The 25,086-nt window shown below is 42.7% G+C and overlaps 3 protein-coding genes across 10 annotated transcripts; 1 reads left to right on the top strand and 2 right to left on the bottom strand.

Annotated features, from left to right (window-relative positions):
- Nucleotides 1–277: 277 nt before the first annotated feature.
- On the bottom strand, nt 278–5,720 carry dub (duboraya). 3 transcript variants are annotated; one of them, XM_052047545.1, is made up of 8 exons: nt 5,203–5,720; nt 3,736–3,831; nt 2,857–2,937; nt 2,217–2,291; nt 1,949–2,014; nt 1,651–1,887; nt 1,150–1,527; nt 278–1,076 (listed from the first exon to the last, which is right to left on the bottom strand). In XM_052047545.1, the coding sequence occupies exons 2-8, from the start codon at nt 3,763–3,765 to the stop codon at nt 1,056–1,058; spliced, it is 888 nt and encodes a 295-aa protein (XP_051903505.1). In that variant the 5' UTR covers nt 3,766–3,831; nt 5,203–5,720; the 3' UTR covers nt 278–1,055. The 3 variants fall into 3 exon arrangements, with proteins under 3 accessions (XP_051903505.1, XP_051903504.1, XP_051903506.1); XM_052047544.1 differs by lacking the exon at nt 5,203–5,720 and having other exon boundaries at nt 3,736–4,588; XM_052047546.1 differs by lacking the exons at nt 278–1,076; nt 5,203–5,720 and having other exon boundaries at nt 1,197–1,527; nt 1,610–1,887; nt 3,736–4,602.
- Nucleotides 5,721–6,650: 930 nt separating this feature from the next.
- LOC127588705 (stromal interaction molecule 1-like) lies at nt 6,651–17,569 on the bottom strand. Of its 6 annotated transcripts, XM_052047534.1 has the most exons (14): nt 17,427–17,569; nt 16,980–17,087; nt 12,922–13,052; nt 12,705–12,819; nt 12,194–12,305; nt 11,977–12,092; nt 11,286–11,463; nt 10,045–10,222; nt 9,790–9,957; nt 9,436–9,536; nt 9,089–9,324; nt 8,583–8,669; nt 8,307–8,370; nt 6,651–7,132 (listed from the first exon to the last, which is right to left on the bottom strand). In XM_052047534.1, the coding sequence occupies exons 2-14, from the start codon at nt 17,083–17,085 to the stop codon at nt 6,730–6,732; spliced, it is 1,995 nt and encodes a 664-aa protein (XP_051903494.1). In that variant the 5' UTR covers nt 17,086–17,087; nt 17,427–17,569; the 3' UTR covers nt 6,651–6,729. The 6 variants fall into 6 exon arrangements, with proteins under 6 accessions (XP_051903494.1, XP_051903493.1, XP_051903495.1 ...); XM_052047533.1 differs by lacking the exon at nt 17,427–17,569 and having other exon boundaries at nt 16,980–17,121; XM_052047535.1 differs by lacking the exon at nt 17,427–17,569 and having other exon boundaries at nt 11,286–11,460; nt 16,980–17,121.
- Nucleotides 17,570–18,980: 1,411 nt separating this feature from the next.
- On the top strand, nt 18,981–24,869 carry rhogb (ras homolog family member Gb). Its single transcript, XM_052047555.1, has 5 exons — nt 18,981–19,135; nt 22,788–22,849; nt 23,070–23,210; nt 23,734–23,904; nt 23,979–24,869. The coding sequence occupies exons 3-5, from the start codon at nt 23,082–23,084 to the stop codon at nt 24,252–24,254; spliced, it is 576 nt and encodes a 191-aa protein (XP_051903515.1). The 5' UTR covers nt 18,981–19,135; nt 22,788–22,849; nt 23,070–23,081; the 3' UTR covers nt 24,255–24,869.
- The last annotated feature ends 217 nt before the right edge of the window (nt 24,870–25,086 follow it).

The raw sequence follows: 25,086 nt of genomic DNA, 5'->3' as shown, positions 1-25,086 counted from the left end.
CACAGCGCATTACGTCATGAAAGATTTATTTGGGTGGTGGACATCCACAAAGTTGATACAAGGTAACTAGATCTTGGTGTCAGCACCTTTTTCCACCTTTAATCCAAGAGGTGATGACATATTGTAGACTCCCCTAACCAGAAATCTCGGTAACTCTTTTCACCTTGCCAATTACTTTTGTTTTGCACCGCTCAACAGCTCTCCAAACAAGTCTAAACGCTGTCGTCGCCAGTGAAACGCAAATGTGAAACTGAGCGTAAACAGGAGGCATGAATTATTGAATAATCTATGCGGTAAAACACCGGTGAGATTATTTGTGATTGATCAGAGCGCTCATCAAAATGAGATTAAAGCCACGGTTGGTAGGACAGGGTTTCCCCCTTCTGGCCCTTTCCTTAAATTAACTTTCATGAGGATTAAGGGTGGCTGATGGGTGCCAACTTTGGGGAAATCCTCTTGTCACCGAAAGATGTTCAAGGCCATCAGAACTGCTGAATGACGATGACTTAAATGGGATGGGAGGGCGTTTCAGACTCTGGATTTTTTTTTTTGGTCAAATTGTTCGCCGCCTTCTACATTTGTTCCAGAGTGCATTGGGAAGCTGTTTGGTAGGAGATGGCTAGTTTGAGTCCCCGAGTGCGAAAACCGGCGCAACTAATGCTGTCTGATATCGGTGTTTCAAGAAGACAGTGAGCCGAGTCCATATGTTGTCAAATGTGTACTTTTATACGATAACAACTCTGGCAGAAGCAGGGACAAGGATCAGAATGGGGGGGAAAGTGGAATTGATTGTTAAAAGTGGAACGGGGTTAAATTCCGTGCGATTTTTTTTTTTTCCAAACTGAAAGTAAGAGTCTCTATCTCATTGTCTCAATGCCGTCTTTAAAAACTAAAGCGGGTCAATGCCAGTTCTTCTGTTCCAGCGAAAATGCGGCAAGGTTTCCGGTTCTCGATGGCAAAGTGTTTTGTCCGCTCTCTTTTGGAGGTCTCTGTTCCCACAACGCTTCCAAACCAAGAGGAGTGGCTCAGAAAACGGAAGCTTGTTCAACTTCTCATCAACTCTGCCATGTGGAACCCTGTAGGACGAACAACGTTTCCTTCATGAGCAAAAGAATGGAAAATATCCCAAAAAGCTTTCATGCAACTCACGTGACTTTTGTCTTCTTCTTCTTTGTTGTTTGGAGACTCTCCTGAGGTTGTCTCTTGGTTCTCTCCCTCCACCCTGACTCCATCTTGAGTGTCCTTCTCCTCACCAGCAACCTGCTTCTTATTTTCTTCTTCTTCCCTGAGATGAATGTCACAATTGATCTGGCCTTTTTTCGGGGTTTCTTCCGATTTGTCCTCCTTCAAATGATTTCTATTCTCATCACCGACGTCATCCCCGCCTGCTCCTTGTGTCGTTTTCTGATTCGGTTGGCTCGCGGGTGTGTCTGTCTCCTCACCGGCCGTGTCCACTTCCTCTCCGTTGCTGGACTTCCTGTGGCGGCGGGACGGAGGGCGTCGCCTGAGAGAGTGGCGAGCTCGGCTCTGGAGGACAACCCGTCAGAACCTCTTCAATCATCTCGATCATTCACGACGGGTGAATTATTGCAGTCAGCAGAATTCTTACTGATCAACTAACGGAGAAAAAACAGCGACTATCTGGCTGACCTTGTTCACGTTCATCAAGAGGGATCCCTCCGCCGCTGTGGGAGGGGCTTCGAATGACACCGGCCCCTCCTCCTCGGTCACCAAAGATGTAGAAATGGAGCTTGGAGACGTCAGCGTGGGCGAGGGGGTCCCCGCAGTGGGGCTGGGCGAAGACGGCGGACTGAAGGGCGGTAGCAGCCTGAAGCCGGGGCTTTTGGGCGAGGGCAGCAGATTGGCGGGGGACAGAGCCAGGTTGGCCTGGGAGAGGAAGTGTGATGATGTCATCGCCGTCATGATGGGATGAGCAGCGTGGACCCACCTGAAGCTTCTCAATCAGGGCGGAGTTCCTCTTGGCTTTGACAGGAGAAGTCACACCTGAAGGCCTCTGACAAACATAAACATTCATTTTATTATTCTAACGTATTATCGTCTGAGGTATAAAATATACCAATTGATAAACTCGCTCAAAATTGGCAAAAATCTACTACATTTTTTGGTTTTTTTTGTTTTTTGGTCACACACTTCCACAATACAGCATAACATGAATTTCAACTGCAAGAATTCAGATGTATGAAGGCTCTTCTCACCTCATGCTCGTCTCCGTGGGATTTGGGCAGTTGTAACGAGCGAGGAGGTCGGCGTCTGACCGGCTTTTCCTGTAGCTAAAATACAGAGCGCCCCAAGCACCACCATTATGACCAAGAGTAATATAGAGTAGCGACTGGGCCCAAGTGTTGATTAAAAAAACAAAACAAAAAAAAAAACACAACTTTTTCTTTTGGTATCATCTAAAATGTTATTGTTGGAAAAAGTGCTTAAATATAGGAAAAGGAAAAAAACGGCACTTCCATTAAAATACATTGCATATTACAGTTAAATGAAAATTGGAATTAAATATTTGAAATATTTGAGCGCAAATACAATTGTATTGTACTGTACTTAAAAGTTAAATACAACTGAACTGCTCTTTAAACAAAATGAGAAAAAAAGTACAGGAATGGATTTTTAAAAAGGGTAAAAAGGCTGTATTGCAAAGCAACGAACTGAATTCTGATTTCAGCGAATAATTACAAAGTGACAATTGTCGACGTTGCTCGGTGGAAATGCTCAATTGTGACCCGATTGTCGGCATGTGTGTACCCTGCGACAACCCCCTCGACTGCTGTATTTAATGAGAATGGTATTTCGAGGCACTGTGATTCTACGACGGACGTTTCTCAAACTCACCGTTTCGCTGGCAGGGGGAGGAGAGGAACCTTTGAACATTCCGGCAAGTTTAGCCACAGAGGGCCGCGACGCCGTCTGCTCCTGAAGGGGGCGTGAACGTAGGGAGGCAAGTTATGAGATGGCTCTTTTTCGCAACATTTTGGAAACGTGTTCACACACACACAAACACCCACACACCCACGCGCGCACAGCTGTTAACGTGCGGTTGATCCCAGTCGAAGGTCTCGCATTGCTCACATTCAACGGATAATGAAATCATCATACAGCCTGGAAATACATGCGCAGATACATGTTCTCTATTTTTGTGAGGTCACATTGACCAACCTGTACACATAGCACGCATTTAAATAACTACGTACTTGGCATAGAGTCAATCTGTAATCTGATCATAAAACAAAAAAAAAAAACCTTCAACCGTTAAACCACTTCCTCTTTCTGTGTGTAGTGCATGTTTGAGCGACTCGGAGTGATTCCTGGCATATAGTTCCAAAATTTGCTTAAGATAAAAAGATCAACTGTAAATATTTGTTTCCCGTGTTCTGATGCTGTCCTGAGTCCCATTTCAATCAATGCTCATTATTTCACACAGTGTTGGAGTCCAAAGTGCTCAGAAAGCGACTTTAGCCTTATTGGCGCCCCGTAGTGGCTGCCAGCGATATTACAGCAAGAAAGCCAGAGGAGGTTAGAGGTTAGTGTGACAACTAAAAACTGCACTTTTTTCAAGACACGACTTTTTCAATGTAAACAATCACGTGGTCCCAATATCAAAATGATCATCGCTAAAGGCAATTGCATACGATAGTTGAATAGCTTTGTCCTTTCACTCTGAAAACAGGCCATGAAGAAACAGATTTTGAAGAAAGTAGTCAAAATCTTTACCTCATTTTCTCGTCCATGTCCTTCCTGCATTTTGGCAAAACCTGCAACTTCAGCAGCCACTTCACCCAATCACTGAATCGTTTGCCGTCGTATGGTCTGTTTGGGGAAGGAAAAAAAATAAGTTGGAAAAAAATGGCACTATTTGAGCAACTACTTTAAAAGCATATCTTTTTCTATCGCTGTGGCCAACACGAGCTGTGTGTCCCACGTAGCGCTTGCAGGAAGTCAGTCAGCTCCGCAGCTCGCTATTTCATCACATCGCGGCGCAGAACGACTCACCGTAACATCAGTTCAATACACAAATTACTGACGAGCTTAGCAGAAATCTTCTGTTGCTCTGATTGATTCATTCAGTTCACTTTTGCTTCTCTCCTGTGCTACCAAACAACATAAGAATTAAAAGTCTGCGACTGCAACGGAAGCTGTTGATTACAACTGAGAACTAATCATCCTATTTCTGAGAGGATTGGAAAACAAAGTGCTTTCGAATTTCAGTAGACCACCGTCCAGTTTTAACATGCACGGAATTCAAAGGGTCTGTATTAAAGCGCTTCACGATGCTGCGTGGTCTCTTTTTGATCACTGCAATTGGAAATAATCCTTGATTTAACCACTTCAAAATACCGAATGGTCTCTTCCTAATCACTCAAATTGAAACAGTCCATTTTTATGCTTGCTAGAAGGGAAAGAGCCCGCATTAAAGCACTTCAGGACACTGGATGCTGTCTTTTCTATGATTGGAATAGAAAGAGTCGTCGCTGGAAGAGCTCTTCCAGAGGACAGGGATTGAAAGAGTTCACATTAAAGCACTCCGCTACAGTGGATGGTCTGATTTGGATCGCGCAAACGCAGAGCCCAAAGTTCTTCACAACGGAAAATTGTGTTTCTTCTCAATCAGCGAAATCGAAGTCGTCCGCATTAAAGCATGGAATGACGGTGGATGGTCTCGGCCCGATAACTGAAATTAAATGAGTCTATTGAAGTGCTGGGCCGTCCCGTTCCCGTCAATGAGATTGAAAGAGTCCACATTAAAGCGCTTTGCGATGCTGAATTGTCTTTCCTTGATTGTTTGGGAAGGGCAAGCCATCACATAAAGTATCAAAAGTCAATTTTATTTATCAACAGTTGTAGTCTGATGTTCATGTTAACATGTATGGCGCATGCCTTAAAAATGTTTGAAATGTGGAAGCATATGACTCTTCCAAACAACCGTGTTACTTCTTCTTTTGTAAGTTCATTTTGACTTAAAAAAAAAAACATGCTCAAAATGATCCCCCCAAAAAATCAAATAGGAGCCATGTCAGCCTTTCGCATATCGAATCCAAAGTAAGTCGGAGACAAGCGGGCATCCAAATGAAATCACTTGCAGCAGTTCATCTGAGCACGTCACTCTGACCGCTCGAATCCCAAACTTTGCCTCAACAAAAGCCCCGAAAGCAGACAGATGTAACATTAGAAGAGTTTTACCTCCATTCCGCTGGCGGCTCGTCGGCTGCTTTAAGTCGAGTATGTGTGAGAGAGACTGAGCAGGCCGGCGGGTTAAATATAGAACACTACAGATACACAGCAGCTCATGTTCAGTCACATGTTTATCATTTCTCGGATGCGGACCGAGCTCCTTCGGCATTCATTCATCAAAAATCACCAAGTTGAATCCTATAAATATCTTTACCCTTTTCAGGTACAGTACAGTACTTTGATTGTGTCCTATTGCAGAAAGTAAATACTATGGACGTAACCAAGTATAAAATGTATTATCTTACATTATTCTGTAGACCCAAAGTATTTTGAACCACTTGGAAATACTTTGCCTCACTTTAAGTGCGCCTTTTTGGTGAGTTTAACTACCAGTAGCTGCTTTGAAAAAGTTTGAACTCACTTTATTTACAAGCCGGCGCTTTACCGTATTTATCGTCTATTTTGTATCGGTAATCAATCTGAATTGCTTTAGGTACATTGCTTAAGCTTCTTTGTAGATTGAAGTAATTCGGTGCTTCGAGCTCAAAAACGGAAACGGAAACATCGCAGCTCTGAAAGATGTCTCCACCTTGAAAGGAAATTGAGTCACAACAGCCTAGCAAACGTCTTGTTTCAGTTCTCCTTTTGCGTTCCTTCACTTCCACCCATCAACGTACCGTCCTACTTGCATCATGTAACACGATTCTCAAAATGTGCCATGCGGCCCCCATAGTGGGACATGAAAGAATCATGAAATTAAATGCTCAAACTGTGCGCAATGTCGCAGGGGGTTTGTTCTTAATCCAGCGCAGCACATTTTGCTAAATGCAGCTCAGTTGTATTTAACTTTAACGGAATGGCTTGTTTTCCTATATTTCGTCGCTGTGTTAAATATCTAAAATTTCATATTGTCATGATAGTAGTACAGTACTTGGAGAGCATTTTTTTAAGGTGGGATATATAAAAGTGAGTTTGAGAACCACATAAAAAATTTAATTAATTAATTATAAAAACCCGACTGGAATTAACGAGACTCAAAAACCCGGAAGTTGTCATCATGAGTGCAGCTACATTATTTATTAATACATAACATTTTAAATAACACTATTTTTGAAAAAAGTCTACAATGTGAGTAATGAATAGTTTTCACATGCTGTTTTCTTAACATAAATACTTTTCACGTTGCTCAGAGTAAATAGAGTTGACTTCACATCCTATCCTGGTCATGACACGCACACGACTTGATTTATGACTTACTTTGTGTGTGTGCGTGTACCTCTGCATGCTGCCGTTGGGTGTCAACACACGTGTGAAAACTGGAGCCGGGCGATTTAGCTCACTTGTCTCCTTACGCTGCTGGCTAAACACATGTCCCTCTTTCAAGTTCTCATGTAAAGCATTCCCTAAAAACCAGAAAAGCAATTGTGTTGATGACATTTGTTCATTTTTTTGGGGGGGGGGAGGTTTTGTGAAGGTACTGTTTTGCCACCAACTAGTAGAGAGTGAGAGTTTGTGAACAGTCTGCCTTCAGTGATGTCATTTCTTCTTCTTGAAGATTTTATTGAAGGCGTTTCTGCGACGGCCGCCCCCCGACGCCTCGCCCTCCTCGCGACCGTCCTCCACGGGGCTCCACCTCGGGGGCGTGTGGACGGCCGAGAAGAGGACGGGGCTGTCGGCGGTGTCGGCCGAGATGCACAGCGATCGAGTGGAGCAGGAGGAGGCGAGGACGGCGGCGGAGGTGCCCCTCAGCTCCCCGAGGCTTGAGCTCTTCTCCAGGCCTCCTCCTATCCCTCCTCCTCCTCCTCTCATCCTGGGACTCTGACCTTGCAGGGGCTGAAGCCTATTGGGCAAGAAGAGGGTCTTGGAGCCGTACGGGCTTCGTGATTCGCTGTGAGAGTGTGGCAGGGGGGAGTCCGAGTCGGAGCGATCCATAATGTCCCTGAGGGAGAAAAGCAAAAGTTGGGAAGAGATCATTAACACCTCATTTTAAATCGTATTATATCATCGATATATTTACACTGCACGGTTCAAAAGATACAATTCCAATTTGCTTTGCTCTCAAGGGGGAAACCATTGGAATATGCGCCATCCCCCAAAATTGGATCCAAGTATTAAATCGGAATTGGGCCTTTGGGCCTGCACTGCAATGATGATCTGAACTACATGCTGAACAAATAATGACACGAAAGCACGTCGATGTTTAAACACAGACGGGATAAAACAAATCACTGAGCTCACTTAACACATGCTTAACAAGTTTGATATTAGAGATCATTAGCCTTTGAGTGCGAATAACGTGATCGGTCTTGAAGGTCGTCGTCACCTGGAGACAAAGTACGGTTCAAGTTGAGTCACTTCTCAAGTTGAACACAAGCCCTTTTGTGATGCTGGTTGATGTGCAAGTTTAACACTGTTCTCCAACATTTGTTTTTTTTTTTTAACCTGATGCATCCGAAGGGGGGAAAAAACAGGCGGATTCAGAAACAGCACTACACCTCTAGAAATGTTTTTGGGCTAAAAAATAAGCAATTTTTGACTTTATATAGGAAAAAAAAACCTGACTAATCATATCACTTTTGGGGCCTTCCGTTTCAGAGGTTCCACGATACTCTGATCTGACTGTGGCGGGTGATTATACAGTTAAGAAGCAATCGTTTACGTTGCAGGGAGATTACAGTTAAAGGAACAACATGGCAACGCTACTTTGGTATTACACAAAAACAGGACACCACAGTAAGTTTGGGGAAAAAGGGCCTTGCAGAGCGAGGTACCCCGAGCTGACGGAGCGACAGCGCCGCCTTCGGTTTGCCGTCGCCGTAGTCGAGTGGATGAGCAGAGAAGAAAAGCGAGCCGTTCCCTCAATGTAGGAAGTGGACCGTTTGGACAGTAGAGGAGGAAGAGTGTGGCGACAGAGTGAGAAAAGAGTGGGGTGAGGAAGCGAGACCGGGTAGACGGAAGGGTGAGAGAGCGAGGAGGAGAGAGGCGGTGCGGGCCCGTGGAGGAATTCCAGCTGGCCGATGGAGTGGCTGCGTGTCTGCCGCGCGTGGCCCCCGGGAGGGCTGTTAATTGCGCCGCACCCTTCCTGTTGACGGGGGACATTTCCGTCTACCAACCTCTGAGAGCTGAACATCATAGTGGGGTCTCCCATCCTTTGCTGCATGGGCATCAGACCCTGAGCTGGGAAATAAATACAAGAGTTATTTCTATATTACTCACAAAAAGGAGGGAAGATCAAATGAAATTCTCATTCTAGGTTCACCCTGAAAATTTCAACCTCAAAGTCCAATATCTCAAAGTTGTTCTGAACGGTGCATTTAAATGGCAAAATAGCCCCATTAAAATGCAGAGTGCGAAAAGGATGTGTTGATGGTGGAGAGGAAGGGCCCAACCGGAGAGCTTCCACGGTGATTGGTTGTCCGCTATGGTGCTCAGTGGCCAGAGGTCGCTCACTCGTCGGTCCATCTGCCAGGCTGCATCTGGAAGCAGCCAATCGGGAGAAAGATGTTAAGAGGAGACAGCCAATAGGAGAACGAGGGACAGGGAACTCTTGTGCTACTTTTCACTGCTCGGTACCGACTCAGCTTGGCACGGCTTCACTGGCACTAATCAAGAACAGACTGTCAGGTATCATCAAGTGTTGTTAATGCAGACTCTTTCAATTTCAGTATTTGGTTCAAGATTTTTGTGACCAAGAAGTGCCCATCCCGCATTATGAATGCTGTCATGTGTACCCCGCCTACGGCCGGAAGAGAGCTGGGATGAGGAGAGGCTAATAAGAAACTCAACAGCTGGATAGAAATAAGTCAATATTTACAGGGTGCACAGCTCATCAAGGTTCTGAAATCATTGTCGAGTGATTGCACACTTGAGAGATCAACGTGAAGACTCAACTCACATTTGAGCGTCCCCGGTGACAAGATGTCCTCGTCCATGTCATCCAGGTCGTCCGACAGGAGGAGGTGCTGCGGCGTTGCCGGTCGCAAGCCCAGGAAGGACGGGTCCAAATTAAGGGCGGCCGCCAGTGCCCCCAGACCCGGATTAGTGACCAGACAGAAACCCGTCAGGGACTCGATGTTCTGCCAGCGGTGCAGCTTCTCTCGCAGTGCAGCCGTCACATCGCCCAGGGCTTGTCTGGAGGATCCATCGGGATGTTGTTTTGAGGGAAGCGTGACTTGATAGGTGATTATTTTTGAACATTTTTACAGACACTTTTTCTTGTGACATCGGTCAAATGGCACTAACTTGGCAGAAAGGATTTTGTGGTCGACGTCATCTAACGAGGAGCTGTGAGCCACATGAAATGTCCCAAATAGAGAACTCCTCTTCTTCTTGATCTTCTCGGCCTGAAATAACCACAAAACCACCTTTATTATGGTCACGGTGGGGGTAATATCATACATTCCCATTTGGGACATATTCTATATGCAGTGCAACGATTTATTTACTTTTTAACTCATTCACTCCCAAAGACGTTTTTAAACGTCTTTTCAGACTTGGTCTAAAATTGGCTGGTACTGAAGAGTTTTAAATACATTTGTGAGGTCCAGTACCAACCAGTGGTTGGGCACCACTGACCTCGAGTGTGCATCTACTCACTCCGTCTCTGGCTTGCAGCAGCTGCCTCTCTGCACTCTGCTTCTTGATGTTGTAGTACTGAACTTCTATCTCGTGTGTCAGTTGCAGCCACGTCTGCAGTACGTCCGGCGGCGACCAGTGAGCCCGCGATTCCAGCTCGCTCTCCGCCTTTTTCAGCGCCGTCCTCACCTGCGGGCACGGGGGTTTCAGACTGAAAATGTTCCTCGCGTGGCTCGCACCTAAGTACCGAGCCGCGGTACGTTCGCTGTCCTCGACCTGCTCCAGCTCTTCCTCCGCATACTTCTGGCGACTTCTCTCGTTCTCGGTCCCCTGGCGGAGATCTCTGAGCCGCTGGGCTTCCTGCTTGGCCGTGTTGATCTCATTCCTCAGCTCCTCCTCCACCTTCACTTTCTCCACCTGAACACAGCGCTGATCCTCCTGGGCCTTTTGCAGCCTCACAACAAAAATCATCAGTTCTGTTAGTCACATTAACAAGGCATCGAAATACAGTAAAACTCACTATGATGCCTTTCCTCCAAATATAGATGTGCGGTATGTTGCAAAAAAATCTCACTCTGTCGAGTTTTGAAGAAAAAAAAAAGAGGAAACGGGCAGCAATAAATGTGGATATTTTGAGAGGCTGTCGGCAACAATCCCATTTTGTGACTGCACCTGTGCATTTCAGAGACAGAGACTCCTCACGCTTTACTTTCTAGCCACGGGTGCGGCACATATGAAATTATAAATACACGTATAGTGAAGTATGATTGTAAATTACAACATGAGCGATCAATCAAATGATGGTGAGGAATCAAAAAAAGAATAGGTGAGTCTTTAAATAGTGAACAAATACATACATAAAATACATATAAAAACATGTATATAAATGCATTTAAACAATATGTATCACGACACTGTAAAGCTTTGTATACATTATTTATACTGTATACATATACCTGTATACACAGCAGGTGGCGCTGTGACCTCACTGTGACATGAAGAAAATCAAATGTAGTGTATGCGTGTGCGTGTGAGAGAATACAACACCTATTTTCTTATTGTTTGTACAGTGTCCTTGGGTGGCATGAAAGGCGCTTTTAAATAAAATGCATTATTATTATTATTATTATATGCACACACTCACATGCACGGATTCACATACGCACGCATGCACGCACGCGAGAGGGAACTGTGTCATGGGCACATTACCACCTGTTTGAGTTTAAATGATTGACACTGGATCAGTCGAGCAGCTGAATATACGACAATAGAACGTCATTGTGACGGAACAATTAGAAGGAATCTGTAGCATTAATCCCATTGTGTGTGTTGTGTGTGTGTGTGTGTGTGGATGTGCGGGCATAGGGCAGACTGTAAAGCGAGCCCCTCATCTCTCTTTGTCCTTAAAAGGAGTTTAAACTGGAATCGTCTTCACCGCTCGTCTGCACACTCACACACACTCAGATTTGTGAGCACCCGTAAGTCAGTACCCATGGTCGATTTTTTTTTCAACTCACTTCTCCTGCATGTCCAACAGGCTCTGCTCTGCCCTCTGAAGACCCTCCAAGTCTTTCATCAACTTGCCCAGGTCGTCCCTGGACCGCCTCGTCTGGACATAAGCAAACCAGCAGCCGCCCAGCGCCGCGAGGATGGACACGCCCAGAACAAGGTCCTTCCACCGGTTCTGACGCCCTACTTTCACACAACCCCCCCCACAAAACAAAAACATGTACACACAGGGTTATATAAACAGACAGTAATAGAAGGGGGGAGTATGCCATGGAGTGATGGATTGTCTGCTACAAAGAGAATTTCTTTATTAGTGCTAACCCCGAATGCACCATAAACCTGTCGATGCGGAGTTCCAGTGCAACTTTTACCGTCTTTGCATGAATGGTCTACGGAATTGAGTGTTTTTATCAGCTGTGGTAGTAGCAGAAATAGACAAAAGAAAGTGTACAGCGACTTTCGCACCCCACCAAAAATCTATACTAGCAAGAACCGGTCCCTGGTTGAAGACCACTCTTGTAGACCACTTTTTACAACTTTGTACAGACTTTGTAAAGACTTCTACCCTCAGATTTGGAGTGTAAGAGTGTGCCCCCCCAAGGGCATCATGTTAATAATTGCCTGGCCTGGGCTGAGGTCTGCGCTGACCACGTGCCATTGTAATGTGATGTTTGGCTAAACAGGAAGTGTTAAGCATACCTGGCGGCGGTCCAAACAGCACAGTATCCAGTGCCTTTAGCTGGAGCTTCTGAGCGTGACTACGCTCAAAGATTTTCAACACCAACCCGGTCAGGGTCGTGTTCTTCACCGCCAGCCTGATGGAGAAAGGGATGAGGTCACGAAGGCAACGACGAGCCGTCAAGCTTGATCAACATGCCCTCACAGGCCGAGCGTGACACGTACAGGTGAGCGGTACCTTGGTAACGCCTTGCCGTCCAGTCCGTGTTTTCGGAATGTTTCGGCGTACTGGGGGAGCTCCACGCTGAGCTGCAGCCACTCCTCCACCTGCTCACCTGTCCAGTTATACACTGAACACATACAACAATACATTGCATGGCTACTCTGCATCAACAGCACTGCTGACATTTCTGAAATACTGTAGTATTGACCAAAATGCCAAAGTTTTTTTTTAATCCAAACAATGTTTTAAAGTTGAATTTCAACTTGCGGGGTAGTTGTGAACGTCTAATAAAAAACTTTTCCATTGCTGGAGTTTACTGAGTAGTTGTGAAAGTCCTCTTTGTTTTTGTCTCCATGTTATATTGTCCCTTGGTGGCCAAATTGCACCGCTGTACTGCAGACAATCATCAGAGTAAAAATGATCACACTTCCTTTTTGTGTGTCTACAACAGAGCTGTTAAAAGTATTGTAAACGTGTTCTTTCCAGTAAACCGCCTCCTTTCCCTCTCCCCTTTTAATGGACTCACCCTCTGAGTTCTTCCAGGCATCCCACATGTCCTCGACGCTAATGTGCAGGTCTGCACGGTGGAAGCTGCTGTGCTTGGCTTTTGGGTCGCGATACTTGAGATCCTCTCGCAGGAACTGAGAAAAACCCCAAATCAAAACAAGAGTCAGACTTAATCCAAGATGCCTCAAGTGGCTTTTTAGTTTTTTTTGTTGTTGTTTTTTTTGCGTGTGCATCACCCCGTCCGTTTCGGCCGCGTCCACCGTGCCATCGGCGTCATCGTCCATTTGTTTGTGGATGCTGCAGATGGCCTCGAAACTCAACAAGGCATTTTCGTCCTCGCACAGCTGCTGATCCATTGCGCACAGATCTACAGTACGGCACACCGTGTTTACAGAACACTATGAAACCAGCTCAAGTCTAAGGCCGGTTCAAATTTGAATCCTGCATATAGGAGTGTCCACACCCTCTTCGCAGTGGCAATGTCGCTGTGTTCAGAACTAAATTATCATGTTCAAACTCACTTTAAATGTGACTAAGCACACACCTACCACCTTTTTAAGTGCATCCGGATAGCCCCACTAGAGGTCAGAAGACCCAGTAGGCTTTTCCTGACATTTTTGGTGTCGCGTCATAAAGCACTGTTGGGGTCTTGACCTCGTTTGGTGCATTTCAAAGATTAAACTGTGATAAATAAATGACATTGTAATATTTAGTAAACACAATAATGACATCCAAAATAGAAGTGGTTATAAAAAAATCTAATTTGCAAGAACAATAACACTCAATTTTTTTCATTGAAACTATTTTTGATTTATGGCAGCACAACACACAAGTGGTTAATACATTTTGCCAAAGTTGGAAGGATAGATTCACAGAAAAATATGAGTCTGAATGGTTTTGTTTTGGCTATATGTTCCCTGGACCCATGAGAATCCCCTTACGTTAGCTCAGGGTACCTAAAAAAAGTTGCTGGCAAAGAAACAAAAAAAAAAGTTAGATTTTTGGTTGCGGATGTAACTGAACAAGTTAGCCATTAGCATCCAGACAACCTAACCTCATGCCTTCCATTGGCTTGGTCGCCACGACAACTAAGTTAAGTTAGACACATCGCAGCAGGAACTTTATGCCTACATTTGGTCATTTGAGCCTCTTGAGAGAGTATCTGGATGATCACTCGGCTGTGTGTGTGCGGTTGCATGAGCTCACAATCCATAATAGAAACTACAACGCAAACACACTTTGTCCAGATTTGAAGTCATTAGGATTCATCTGGGAAGCTGGGGACGACTAACTTAAACAGACTGTAAATCATCAGGTACCTTTTCCAAGTGAAGCGCAGACACGCACACCAGCCAATCTTGCGAGAGTCCATTTATTTATAAAGCGTATAAATTACTTGTGCTGCTCACTGGGGAAATACATGGATTCTTGTACAAGAGAGATGAATAAGTACACAGAGTCCCTGCCTTGGCATGGTTCTCTACACATGAATTCAGCTCTTTGTGTTGTTGTTGTTTTTGTGAAACCCATCCACAAGACGGCTCTTAAAGCCCCTGGTTAGTAGCATACCCGTGGTCAAAGAAGCACATTGGTGCTTTGACCTATGACTGCTCCAACTTACTTTAGATTTTTCTCGCTGAAGTAAATTTAGCTTAAAATTTGGTTTAGGCTGTATATGGTTATGTCTACGCAGAACTGTTCTTCTTTAATACTATGTAGGGAACACATTCATGACATTGTGTCAGATGACACACTTTAACCCAACCGAATGACTATTTATGTGCTGCTGTTTTGGTTAGCAACAGAGTTAATGTTAGTTTGTGAACAATAGAGTATGACTTGAAGTCGGGTGAAGAAAAGTGGGGTGTCTCTTTGAGGGAAGCATTTATTCATGTTATATACTTTATAGCTTTTTTTTGGGGCACTGGAAAAGCTCTCTGCGGCCATCAACACTGTCCATTAAATTGACCCTCAGTCAACTGGAACCCTTGTACAATAGAAGAATAAAAACCCAAAACAAAACAAAAAAGTGGGGGTGCCCTGAGATAAAGTGAGACACAGAGGTGAAGTGACACCGGCGCTGCGTTAGAGGATTAACGTCAACAGCTGGGAGGATAAAAATAAAGAAGCAGCAGGAAGGTCAAATCAAAGTCGGTCTCCGTCGAACATACTTTGATATTTTACTCGCAAAATTAAGACTTGGCTCAGCCTCAATTTTTGTTAAAAATTTTGCAAATTTCCAACCATTACATTCCATTTTCAATAGCACCCACCGAGTGCCGCGGCTGAAAGCCACAATTCCGAAAAAATAAAATAAAATAAACCGCACAACTGCAAATTATGAAACCAACATTGAACAATAAACAACTAGACGCGAATGTCAAGAAAGAAGCGGAGTGCCCCTGTAGTTATTTTATCATAACAAGAAACAAAATAGATGAGACATAAAGGAGACAATATGGGAATTTAAGGGGCTCTTGACAATGATCGCCCAATTCGTAGACTCCACATTGACTCTCCACACTTCACTTTTTAGCCAAAGGTACGGATGAAATTACAAACATAGATAAGTATTATTGTAAAACACCATATAGAATGAACACGCACACACACGATCCCGAAGCCCTAAACTTCAAAATTATGACGCAGACATGATAGGCTACTCTGCAACTACTGAATTGTACTGAATTCAAATTTATCAAGAATGAAACAAAAAGTATGATATAAGGCTTATTTTCTAAATGTAAAAATGTCACTTAGACCTGGCACCCATCGAATTACATTCTCTCAATCGCTTGCAATCATTGGGAAAGCCAATAAGTAAAGTTCATTTTAAATCTTAGTACAAATGTGCAAGAGCGATCAAAGACACAAATAACACAAAGACTTAAGGAAGAATCTATTTGTCACATTTGCTTCCTGTGACGCTGTACGGAAGCTGTGGTGAGCTGCGAACCGCTCGCTATCGCCTCTACACATCCATGTCACGCCGTCGTCATATGTAAATGATTTCCTTTAAGAGGCCATCTGAACTTTTATATGGCGCTCCTCCTCATGGCGTATGTGCAACACCGACTTTTTTTTTTTTTAAAGCAGAATAATGTTCAAAAGTGTACAAAGGACAGGTGTGCCAAAAGTTGTGGCACTACATTCAAAATGAGGCTTTAACTGCTGACAAAGGTGTGTCAACAAAGTATTGTGCAAGAATCGTGAGTGCTTAATCTCCTTGATCTAGTTACCAAGTGAGCACTCCATTTTTTAATGTGATTTGCGAGCAAAATTTTTAAATACGAAAAATGTATAGTGCAAGTGAACTCATCTCAACTCATAACAAAGCCGCAGTGTGGCAGGTAGCAAACATCAAAGGCTTGAGGCTCTTACTTGTCTCTCCCAGTTAAAGTTTACTGTCACCCTAAAAAAAATAATAATTACTTATTGTGTATTTAAAATAAGCACCTAACTTTGCTGTAAAGTCCACTGGCTTATTACTAATTAAAAATGGGAAACCTAATAACAATATTCAAGGGCATGTATTCTTTATCCTCTGATATGAATAACTAAGATTACTGCTGGTTATTGAGGAGTTTTGACCAGATCCTTCCTCCTCCATTCATCCATTATCCAAACCGCTTATGTTCACGAGGGTCGCAGGTGTGCTGGATGTCTGTATTAGACTGTCCCCAGGTGGTGAAGGCTCTCACACCAGAAGGAGCAGCACAATTTCCAATCGAAGTGAAGCAAATAAATGTGTAAAAAATGTTTCATTCTTTTTTTTTTTCTTAAATAATTTATGTTGTTACAGTATGTTACCATTATAGTACTCTAAATGTCAATGCTTAGGTGGGCAGGGTTAAAGGACTGAGCCATACTTTGCACACCATGGATCCTGGGGGAATAATAGTGGGATCCTATGTAAATGTGTAATGGGAATTTGACATATAACAGCGCTAAATGGAAGTAACTGTTCGTACTATTGAATGCTGGCCGTACCTTTGAATGCTGACCAGTTATTTTGCGGATAAGCAAAGTTGCACTAGTCTGTACTCAGTGTAGCTGCTCAAAATGCTGATTGTGCTGGCCTTCACCACCTCCCAACAAGATAAAATGAGAGCGCAGGACGCGGAGGGGGAGAAGGCTCCCTTGACAGATCTGGGGACAGTGTCCCTCCATGTTTTTTTCTTTTCCTTTCTTAAATAAATCTCATCATTTTTTTATAAATACTTTCGTTGTCCTGGTTTCTCTGGACAAGACAAATGCGCACACACACGCACACATACAGAGCTTTGTTCCCTACCTGAGGCTCTTCCTGAATGGTGATTTTGCTGGTCCAGGTGGGAATGGTCGCCCTTGCCCACCCGGACACTCAGGACACACAGCAGCCACAAACACACACGGGCCATGTCTGGGGATGACAGACAGGACAGGACATGGTTAGAACATATGCTTAAATGAATATCACACCACAAATACAATCGCACTGTGGTTCAAAAAGAACCAAAGTACTGTATACAAAAGAGAGCTATTTAAAAACTGGATGAATTAGCACTAAACCATAAGACATCACGAGACTTATATAAACTGATTTGGAGCAAGAGAACCCCTCCCCAAACATCAACATCTTCCATTTCCTCATAAAAAGAGTTTGCGCTGTAGGTCAGACATCAGTAAGCTGTTCAGCTTCATCTCAACATTCCTTATGAAATGTGCCCACAAATTCCTTCAAACTTAAGTCATCACTCACATGTGCACCGTGGCCTCCTCTCTAATCCATTGGGGGGGCCCGTCAGATCAGGTCCGAATGAGTGGAAAACAAGGGGAAATCATCAACAAAGAGGCACTGGTGATGATCACACTGGCTTCTTCGGCAATGTCAAACTGAAACAGCTGGTGAGGAGGAAAAAAAAAGCTGAGATCCGCCTGTGCTGCCTTCAGGCACCCTCTGCAAAAAATGCTTTGATGTGATTTTGTGTCATGCTCATTCCAATTTTGTTTGTAAGTTTCATCTTAATTCTTTAAACTGTGATGTGTGTGTGCACATTGTTAGAAATTTGCTATATTCTCACAAGGTTCTTCTATTAAAAAAAAGACAGTGTCCTCACAATATTCTGACTCATTAGCTATAAAATAATTATTGTGACTTTATTCTAATTAGAGTCTGACTTTTTAAAACTATGCACAACTTTTTCACAGTATTTAGATTTTTTTAAAATCTAAAACAATTATGGCACTGTTCTCACAGTATTTATATATTCATCTTAATAACAGAAATAATTTTGCTATCACAAGATTACAACTGTTTGTCATGAAAATATAACCGCTCCCCAACCTTCCCCATGAAAAGCACATGACTTAGTTTCTTCAAAATGTGCTTTTTTTGCTCCTCAAATATCTGCAACTTTCTTCCCTGAAATATACAATACTACTTTTTTCATATATGAATGGGAAATATATTTAGTTACTGTATTATATATTTAGATATTTAGTTGTTTTTCCTGGAACAAAAAGATAACTTTTTGTCCAGACTGCAAAAGCCATGCAAAACTCCTTAAATGTCGGTGTTTTTTAAATCCCCTTTCCCTGTTTATTACAGGGTTCTCTCATTTCCGACGGATACTGGGACAGGAAGGCATCATCCAAATAATTTAGCAGCGAAGGTTTGCCCCCTAATGGTCAAAGACGGGCTTGCAAATCAAGCCACAGAGGGAAACTGACAAGTAAACAGTAATGAATAAATAAACAATACTATTTTACATATAAATCACACCACAATGCCATTTTGAGCATCTATGTGTTTTGACAACCTGTGGGAAATTTGAGCTTGGTAGTGTTTACTTTTCAATGCTCTCTCTTTGATAGAGCATACACAACGCATGAAAAATGTACACAAAATGTAAATGCAGGCCACGGGGGTAAAGAGAAACAAGAACCTGAGAAAAATAGCCTTTTCGTTTTGAGATAATGTAACAGCAGTTCAGCTTATTCAAACAAATGTAAGTGCGCACGTATAAGGAGTCCCAGATGAGGACAATAACAACATGAGTTGATATACTGTAGTCCACTGATTGCTAGTGTAGTACATGTCCCACTAGTGACACACAAGCACTCTCTAGTGACACACAAAAGCATCACTGCCAAAGTACAGTTCAGTTGTATTTAACTTTTTCTTACAATACTTTTGCATTACTATCGAATTCTTTGTTTTCCAACACCAAGTGACAATGGACGAGAACCCTGAGGCTCGCACTGGACCACTGAAGTTCCTCACAAAAGATATGAATACCAGAACACACGCATGCATGCATACACGACACAGAGCGGAGGGTAGTAAACTTCCTCTTCCTCCTCCTGCTGCTGCTTTCATGCTCCACCCATCCACACTGACACAAACATGCAAAGAAATACTGAGCAGAACTGAACGCAGCGGGTATGATCGAACAGGACTGATGACCGGTGAGTGACTTTTTCATTCAAAGTGTGTGTGTGTGTGTCTGAATTATTTTTTTCAGAATAGCAACCAGGAAACCCCTAATTTGAGGAAAGCAATGACAGAGAAGTTGCTGTAACATTTCTGAACCTTACAACTATACTAACATACTAACATCAGTGGTAACAATAGAAATGTGGGTATTATGACAAAATATTGCAATACTGGTACATGATTGCATCGGTTGCCCTGGTAATTTAGGCCACAGAAGATAAAGAGGTAATAAAATAAAACAGGAAAATGTCAAAGTAAAGTCTAATTCAACCGTGTTATGACCAAAAAAATAAATAAAAAATATATATACCAATTTGTCTCCTTGGAACACAATGAGAATTAAGTACTGCAATAATACTGATGGTCAATATAGCACTTAAAACCCTTTAATTTGAAGATTCTATCTTGATTAGTATTATTTTATTCCATGATATGTTTCGACGGTCGACTGATTTTGGTAAGCTGATACTTGGTCAATTTATTTTCAATAATTGATCAACAAATACTTGGTCATATTTCATTCTAGATGCTTCTGCTACTGGTGGTGGATGAGAAGTAGCAGTGGACAAACCCTTCCTGCTTCACTTTCAACACACACATTCACACAGTACACGTTAGTTCCTCTATTGTCATTGGGTCTATGAGAGGCACGATTGTTAGTGAGATGACCTGCTGTAAACTTTGACGTGTTTGGCACACTTGCATGAACTTCAGTTGGAATGTGAAATCAGTTGAAAAACATGTTCCTCTGGATTATACTATATCCATCTATTTATATGGGTGTACTACTATACAATATGCTGCATAACTCATCACACCAACATAAGAACAAAATGGACATGCTTCACTTTGTCATTCATCAAGTGTAGCAGCCGATCTATCTTAATGAGCTGATTGGTCTAGCAAGCAAGTGTCCCTAGCTAGCTAGTTAGGCTTTTTCGAATCTAGCTATTCATCGATTTAAGCAAACTAGTTCACTCAGTTTATTTATTTGTCTTTGAGAGATGCGTATTAATCTTAACAAGATAGTTTTTTAATTACACAGAAGCACAGTATCAGAGACGGCTCTCTAGCTTATCAATAAGTTTAGTATCAATAAGCTAGTTTACTTACATTGATCAGCCTTCGCTACTACTTAGCTGATCGATTTGTGTAAACTAGTTTCAACATAATATATCTTGACTTGCTACTCGGTTCATTTATTTTAGCATGCTAGTTTTCTTATGCTTCAAAAGTGATCTTGTCTCGCTGCTTAGTTCTTCTATTTTAACAGGCTAGTTTTCTTACAGATTTGAAACAATGATTATTGCTATCTTGGCTCGTTACTTAACTGATCTCTTTCAGTAAACTGTTTTTTTTTTATCTGCCTCTGAATCTAAAATGGCAGTCAAAAGCTTGTTAGTGTACATACTTTAACGTAACAGTGTTTCTGCCATTTAAAATGTGTATATGTCAAAAAGACAAACTGTAAATGTTTGTTGTCTCAACACATTGCAACACACAATTGACACCAAAAGTTTGTGGCCATTTTGCCGAGTGGGAATTTCTCACTCGACAAAAATTGTGATTTCTGCTTTTTTTGCAAAACTCCCCAAAATTACATGACGTAGGTGCAAAAATGGCAATGTTGCGCTAATATTAGAATTTTCCCGTCAAATGTTGTTCCTCAACAGGTCAGCAGACTCAAAGACAGTGAGATTAGGTAAAAATAGAGAGCTCAGCTGACCAGAAGGAAGTGAAGCATTTCTTGTTACTTCCTCACAATGCTCATATAAACCCATTAACACTATGAAGGACATAATTTGTAATGGTCCCAAAACCCCATCAATAAATATCAATAGCTGAATATAATTACTTTGTTGAATAAAGATTTCTGTTGATTAATTCCACTGTCTTTAACAATAATAAACATTGTAAAAGCTGAGAGCTCACTTATCAGCGCTCTAATACATCACTATCATCATTTAACATGACTTTGCAGTTGCGTTTTGACACAATGAACTTGTTCATCAGTCACTTATTGCTGCTGGACTTGACTGATATTCATTCTTCTTCCTCTTTTCCCCCCGCTCACAATGCTTCCCTTATGCGCAATCATTTCTTCTGTCAGGCATTGACAGCTTGCCGTTTTTACAATTATCTACTACCATGTGCACAACTTGTAGGGTTAGAAAATAACGTTTTTTTTTCTGTAATAGTAATCGAAACCTTTTTTTCTATGAGAGGCAATTTCAGTCATTTGAAATGTGTCGTCTTGATTTCAACATGAGACCGCAAGAACTTTTTGCTTAAGAAAAGCTTCCTTTTTTTTGTTTAACGTTTAAGTTTCAACATTACACCATTTCAACACATTTCTTTCACAGTCATCTATGCGTCTTGACAGCAAGTTGTCCATAGGTGGGAATGTGCTCATGAATTGCTTTGTTTGTCTGAGTCTGACCTGTGATTGGCTGGTGACCAGTCCGAGGTGTGACCCGCATCTCACCCAAAGTCTGCTGGGATAGGCTCAACATCACACACACACCATAAGGGCTATAAAAAATACAGTAGAATCAAAAAAGGCAGAATTGGCCCCGCAGTTGATGGGGCAGGGTGAACAGCGGCTCATTCCAGCAAGACATTTTCCCTTGTGTACATCATTCTCTGGGGTGAGTAAGAGTATGACTTAGAGAGTGGATGGGAGGGCACCCTGGGACCTTCATGGATATGTTTTCTCCAGCTGCGTGGAGGCCAGTGGGAGCTTCCAGTATCTTCTCTCTCAACTGGCTGATGAGGCTGAGTTTTGTGTGGTTAATGGATTTTGGCAAGATGCGATCAGGCGAGATGAAAAATCATGTCAACTAATGACAGAAGAAAATGTTTATATTAAAAACAAAGTGCAAAAGGAGAGAGAGAAGTTTGTAGAAGGAGTGAGCTCAGCAGACCTCCACCCAAGGGTGGGGTCACATCCCAGGAGTCTGGGCTGAGCTGCATTCTCACAGTTTGCATTTCATTCTTTGGCACCACGTCCACTGGAATAACATGATCACTTTTTCTGCAAGGCAACTATGCGCATAACTAACGGCGGGGATCTTAATATTATTTCCGCAGCTGTGCAGGACTTGAATTGAGTTCATAGTCTAAGTGTGGGTTGAGTTTATGTATGGGAATATGAGGAATGTATGATTATCTTGTGAATCATTCGATGTTACTTAAACAGTCTGGATATTATTGAATCAAGTTGACTTGTCATATCAGCCAGATGTGATCATATGAGACTCATATATGAGTCATATGAGCACTTTGTATGCAGCGATGGCTGTTTGAAAGTGCTCTATAAATACTGTTGACTTGACTTGACTCTACAGCTATAATCCTCGCTTCCAGTTATTATACAGAGCACCCAAGGAATTGACAAATAAGTAGGATCAATTAGATTTCAAAATACCACTACATTAGCATTTTGCCATCATGTCTTAAAACATCAAGACTTTGTTTTGTAACGAGGAATTTACAGCATTAATAAAGTAAGATCCCAGGTGAGAGTGGAACTTTTAGCCTAATGCGAAGAATGTTAGCACTTTTAGATGTACCATAGAAATACAGGAGCTTTTTGACACAGACTCTCCTCTTTTCTCTTCTCAGGAGCCTGACGATGGGACATAAAGAGTCTCTGAACAACTAATTGGATCCAATCAGGCTGAAAGGTAAACATAGTGTTAACAGTTCTGAACTGTTCATATCAAAAACCATAAGTGGAGGTATCATTCACTTGTGCTTCTTTATTTATTCATGGCTGGGCTCGGTCCCTCCGGTCACCTGATTTTAAAATGTCCATACCCATATGGAAAGTAGAGGAATGGAAGGAATGGAATGGCGGCACACCTGTCTGAGCAGAAGTCTGGTTTGTGAATGTGTGTTTTGCAGGTTGGTGTGATCATGCAGACAATCAAGTGTGTGGTAGTGGGCGATGGCGCCGTAGGGAAGACCTGCCTCCTTATATCCTACACCACTGGAGCCTTTCCCAAAGAGTACATCCCCACAGTTTTTGACAACTACAGCAGCCAGGTGCTTAACTGTCACAGTCATGGACTAAACTTCTGTTATGTTGTGTATTTAAAACAACCAAACAACATTGCCTGAAGAATGGCCTGATAGCTTCATGCTAACATAATGGAAGACACAACAGACATGCTAACAGTTGCCATTGAGAGCCACAGTTTTAGAACACTTTAAGCATTTCAACACAAACATTGGGGCAACACATGCAGACAGGCGATGCAACAGTACTCACAGGCATATATTCTTTATCCTCTTCGATAAATTAATAACATTGCATCATCTACTATAACCGAGTGACTAACGGTAGAAGTAATATTTTTTTTCTTTGTGCCTGTATGACTGTATTACACTGCCTCTTGGTGACTAAGACCACATCAGATGGAACAGTGCAATAACAAACACACAGCCCTTATTGTTGTTCTAGACAAAAGTATTATAGTGGGGTTTTGTTTTTGTTTTTTTCCTGTGACGAATCAAACTTGTATTTCAAAGCATCACTGTACTTACTATGTGTCCATGGTGGACGCAGGTGACAGTGGACAGTAGGATCATCAGCCTTAACCTGTGGGACACAGCGGGCCAGGAGGAGTATGACCGCCTTAGGACGCTGTCCTACCCGCAGACCAATGTCTTCATCATCTGTTTCTCCATCTCAAGCCCGGCCTCCTATGAGAACGTCAAACACAAATGGCACCCTGAGGTGAGAAGTCTGAAGTCTTTGATTTCCAACTCTGGGTGAGTGTTGAGATTTTCTTACATTGTCTCACTGCTCAGGTGTTACACCACTGTCCCGGGGTCCCCATCCTCCTGGTGGGCACCAAGAGCGATCTGCGAAATGACAGCGAAACCCAGAGGAAGCTGAAGGAGCAGAACCAGGCGCCAGTCACTCATCACCAGGGCGCTGCGCTCGCCCGCCAGATCCAAGCTGTGCGCTACCTGGAGTGCTCTGCCCTCAACCAGGATGGCATCAAGGATGTGTTTACGGAGGCCGTCAGGGCTTTCCTCAACCCAGAGCCCGTCGTCGCCAAGAGGCCTTGCGTGCTGCTCTAAGAACCAAAACATCGACTGGAAAAAAACAGGGCTCATTTCTACTTGAGAGACTTGACTTTATATTTTAAAATGTGATTTGGATTTTTTTTAAGGATCTTATTCACCTTCAGTAATGGGATCAGAACGGTCAAAAAGCTTTTTTTTGGTATATGTTTGTGACCAGTGTTGCAAAGAAGGTTTAAAAAAACATGATATATATATATAGTATATGTGAATAATACTTGTAGAGAACAACCACATGAGTCTTTCAGTAGTGCCCCAAAACACATTAAATAAATATATTTTAAAGTTGGAATTAAATGTTTCAAGTGGCATATTTTCTCTGACTATCTGGACTGTGAAAAATGACAAACAACAACAGGATGATTTCCTGCAGAGGCCCTTGGGGAGGAAGAGTGAACTGGAGATGGTGTGCTCTATTTCCGGATGTCGCCTTTTCCTTCGCGGCGACTCCTTGGAGGAGGGAAACCGCTTCCTCTTCCTGACTACAGACTCTCTCTTCTCTTTCTCTCAAGCCGCCGTCAAGTTGTCTGCCAGTTTTAAATCTAATAAAGCTGTTGTCAAAAGACCAAACACTGCCAAAATATATCATAATAAATGTTTACTTCATCATCACACAGGGTGTTCACAAAGTCTCTTTCAAGTTTAAAATAAATTACAAATACAATTGATGAGATACGTTTAATTAACACCCAAAAAATTGGTTGACAAGCAGTTCAGGTGTCCCGCTTGCACGTCCAAGAGTCTGCGACCTTTACTCATTGTGCGGATGCATGTCTCAGCCAACAGATGGCAGTGTGAGCTAAATTCTGTGGTTTTGAAACAAAGCGAA

The sequence above is a fragment of the Hippocampus zosterae genome, chromosome 16 (assembly GCF_025434085.1).
Source record: "Hippocampus zosterae strain Florida chromosome 16, ASM2543408v3, whole genome shotgun sequence".
NCBI lineage: Eukaryota > Metazoa > Chordata > Actinopteri > Syngnathiformes > Syngnathidae > Hippocampus > Hippocampus zosterae.
Note: the sequence above shows the minus strand (reverse complement) of the source record. Positions and strands in the feature narration are given on the sequence as shown.

Coding starts and splice junctions, on each gene's coding strand:
- dub (XM_052047545.1), bottom strand. CDS start 3,765: ATGCAGGAAGGACATGGACGAGAAAATGAG. Junction 1,528..1,650: donor TCTTGATGAACGTGAACAAG/GTCAGCCAGATA, acceptor GTTGTCCTCCAG/AGCCGAGCTCGCCACTCTCT. Junction 1,077..1,149: donor AAGAAGAAGACAAAAGTCAC/GTGAGTTGCATG, acceptor TTCGTCCTACAG/GGTTCCACATGGCAGAGTTG.
- LOC127588705 (XM_052047534.1), bottom strand. CDS start 17,085: ATGGCCCGTGTGTGTTTGTGGCTGCTGTGTGTCCTGAGTGTCCGGGTG. Junction 11,464..11,976: donor GCTGTTTGGACCGCCGCCAG/GTATGCTTAACA, acceptor GTTGTGTGAAAG/TAGGGCGTCAGAACCGGTGG. Junction 9,958..10,044: donor CGGAGGAAGAGCTGGAGCAG/GTCGAGGACAGC, acceptor CCGTGCCCGCAG/GTGAGGACGGCGCTGAAAAA.
- rhogb (XM_052047555.1), top strand. CDS start 23,082: ATGCAGACAATCAAGTGTGTGGTAGTGGGCGATGGCGCCGTAGGGAAG. Junction 23,211..23,733: donor TTGACAACTACAGCAGCCAG/GTGCTTAACTGT, acceptor TGGTGGACGCAG/GTGACAGTGGACAGTAGGAT. Junction 23,905..23,978: donor AACACAAATGGCACCCTGAG/GTGAGAAGTCTG, acceptor CTCACTGCTCAG/GTGTTACACCACTGTCCCGG.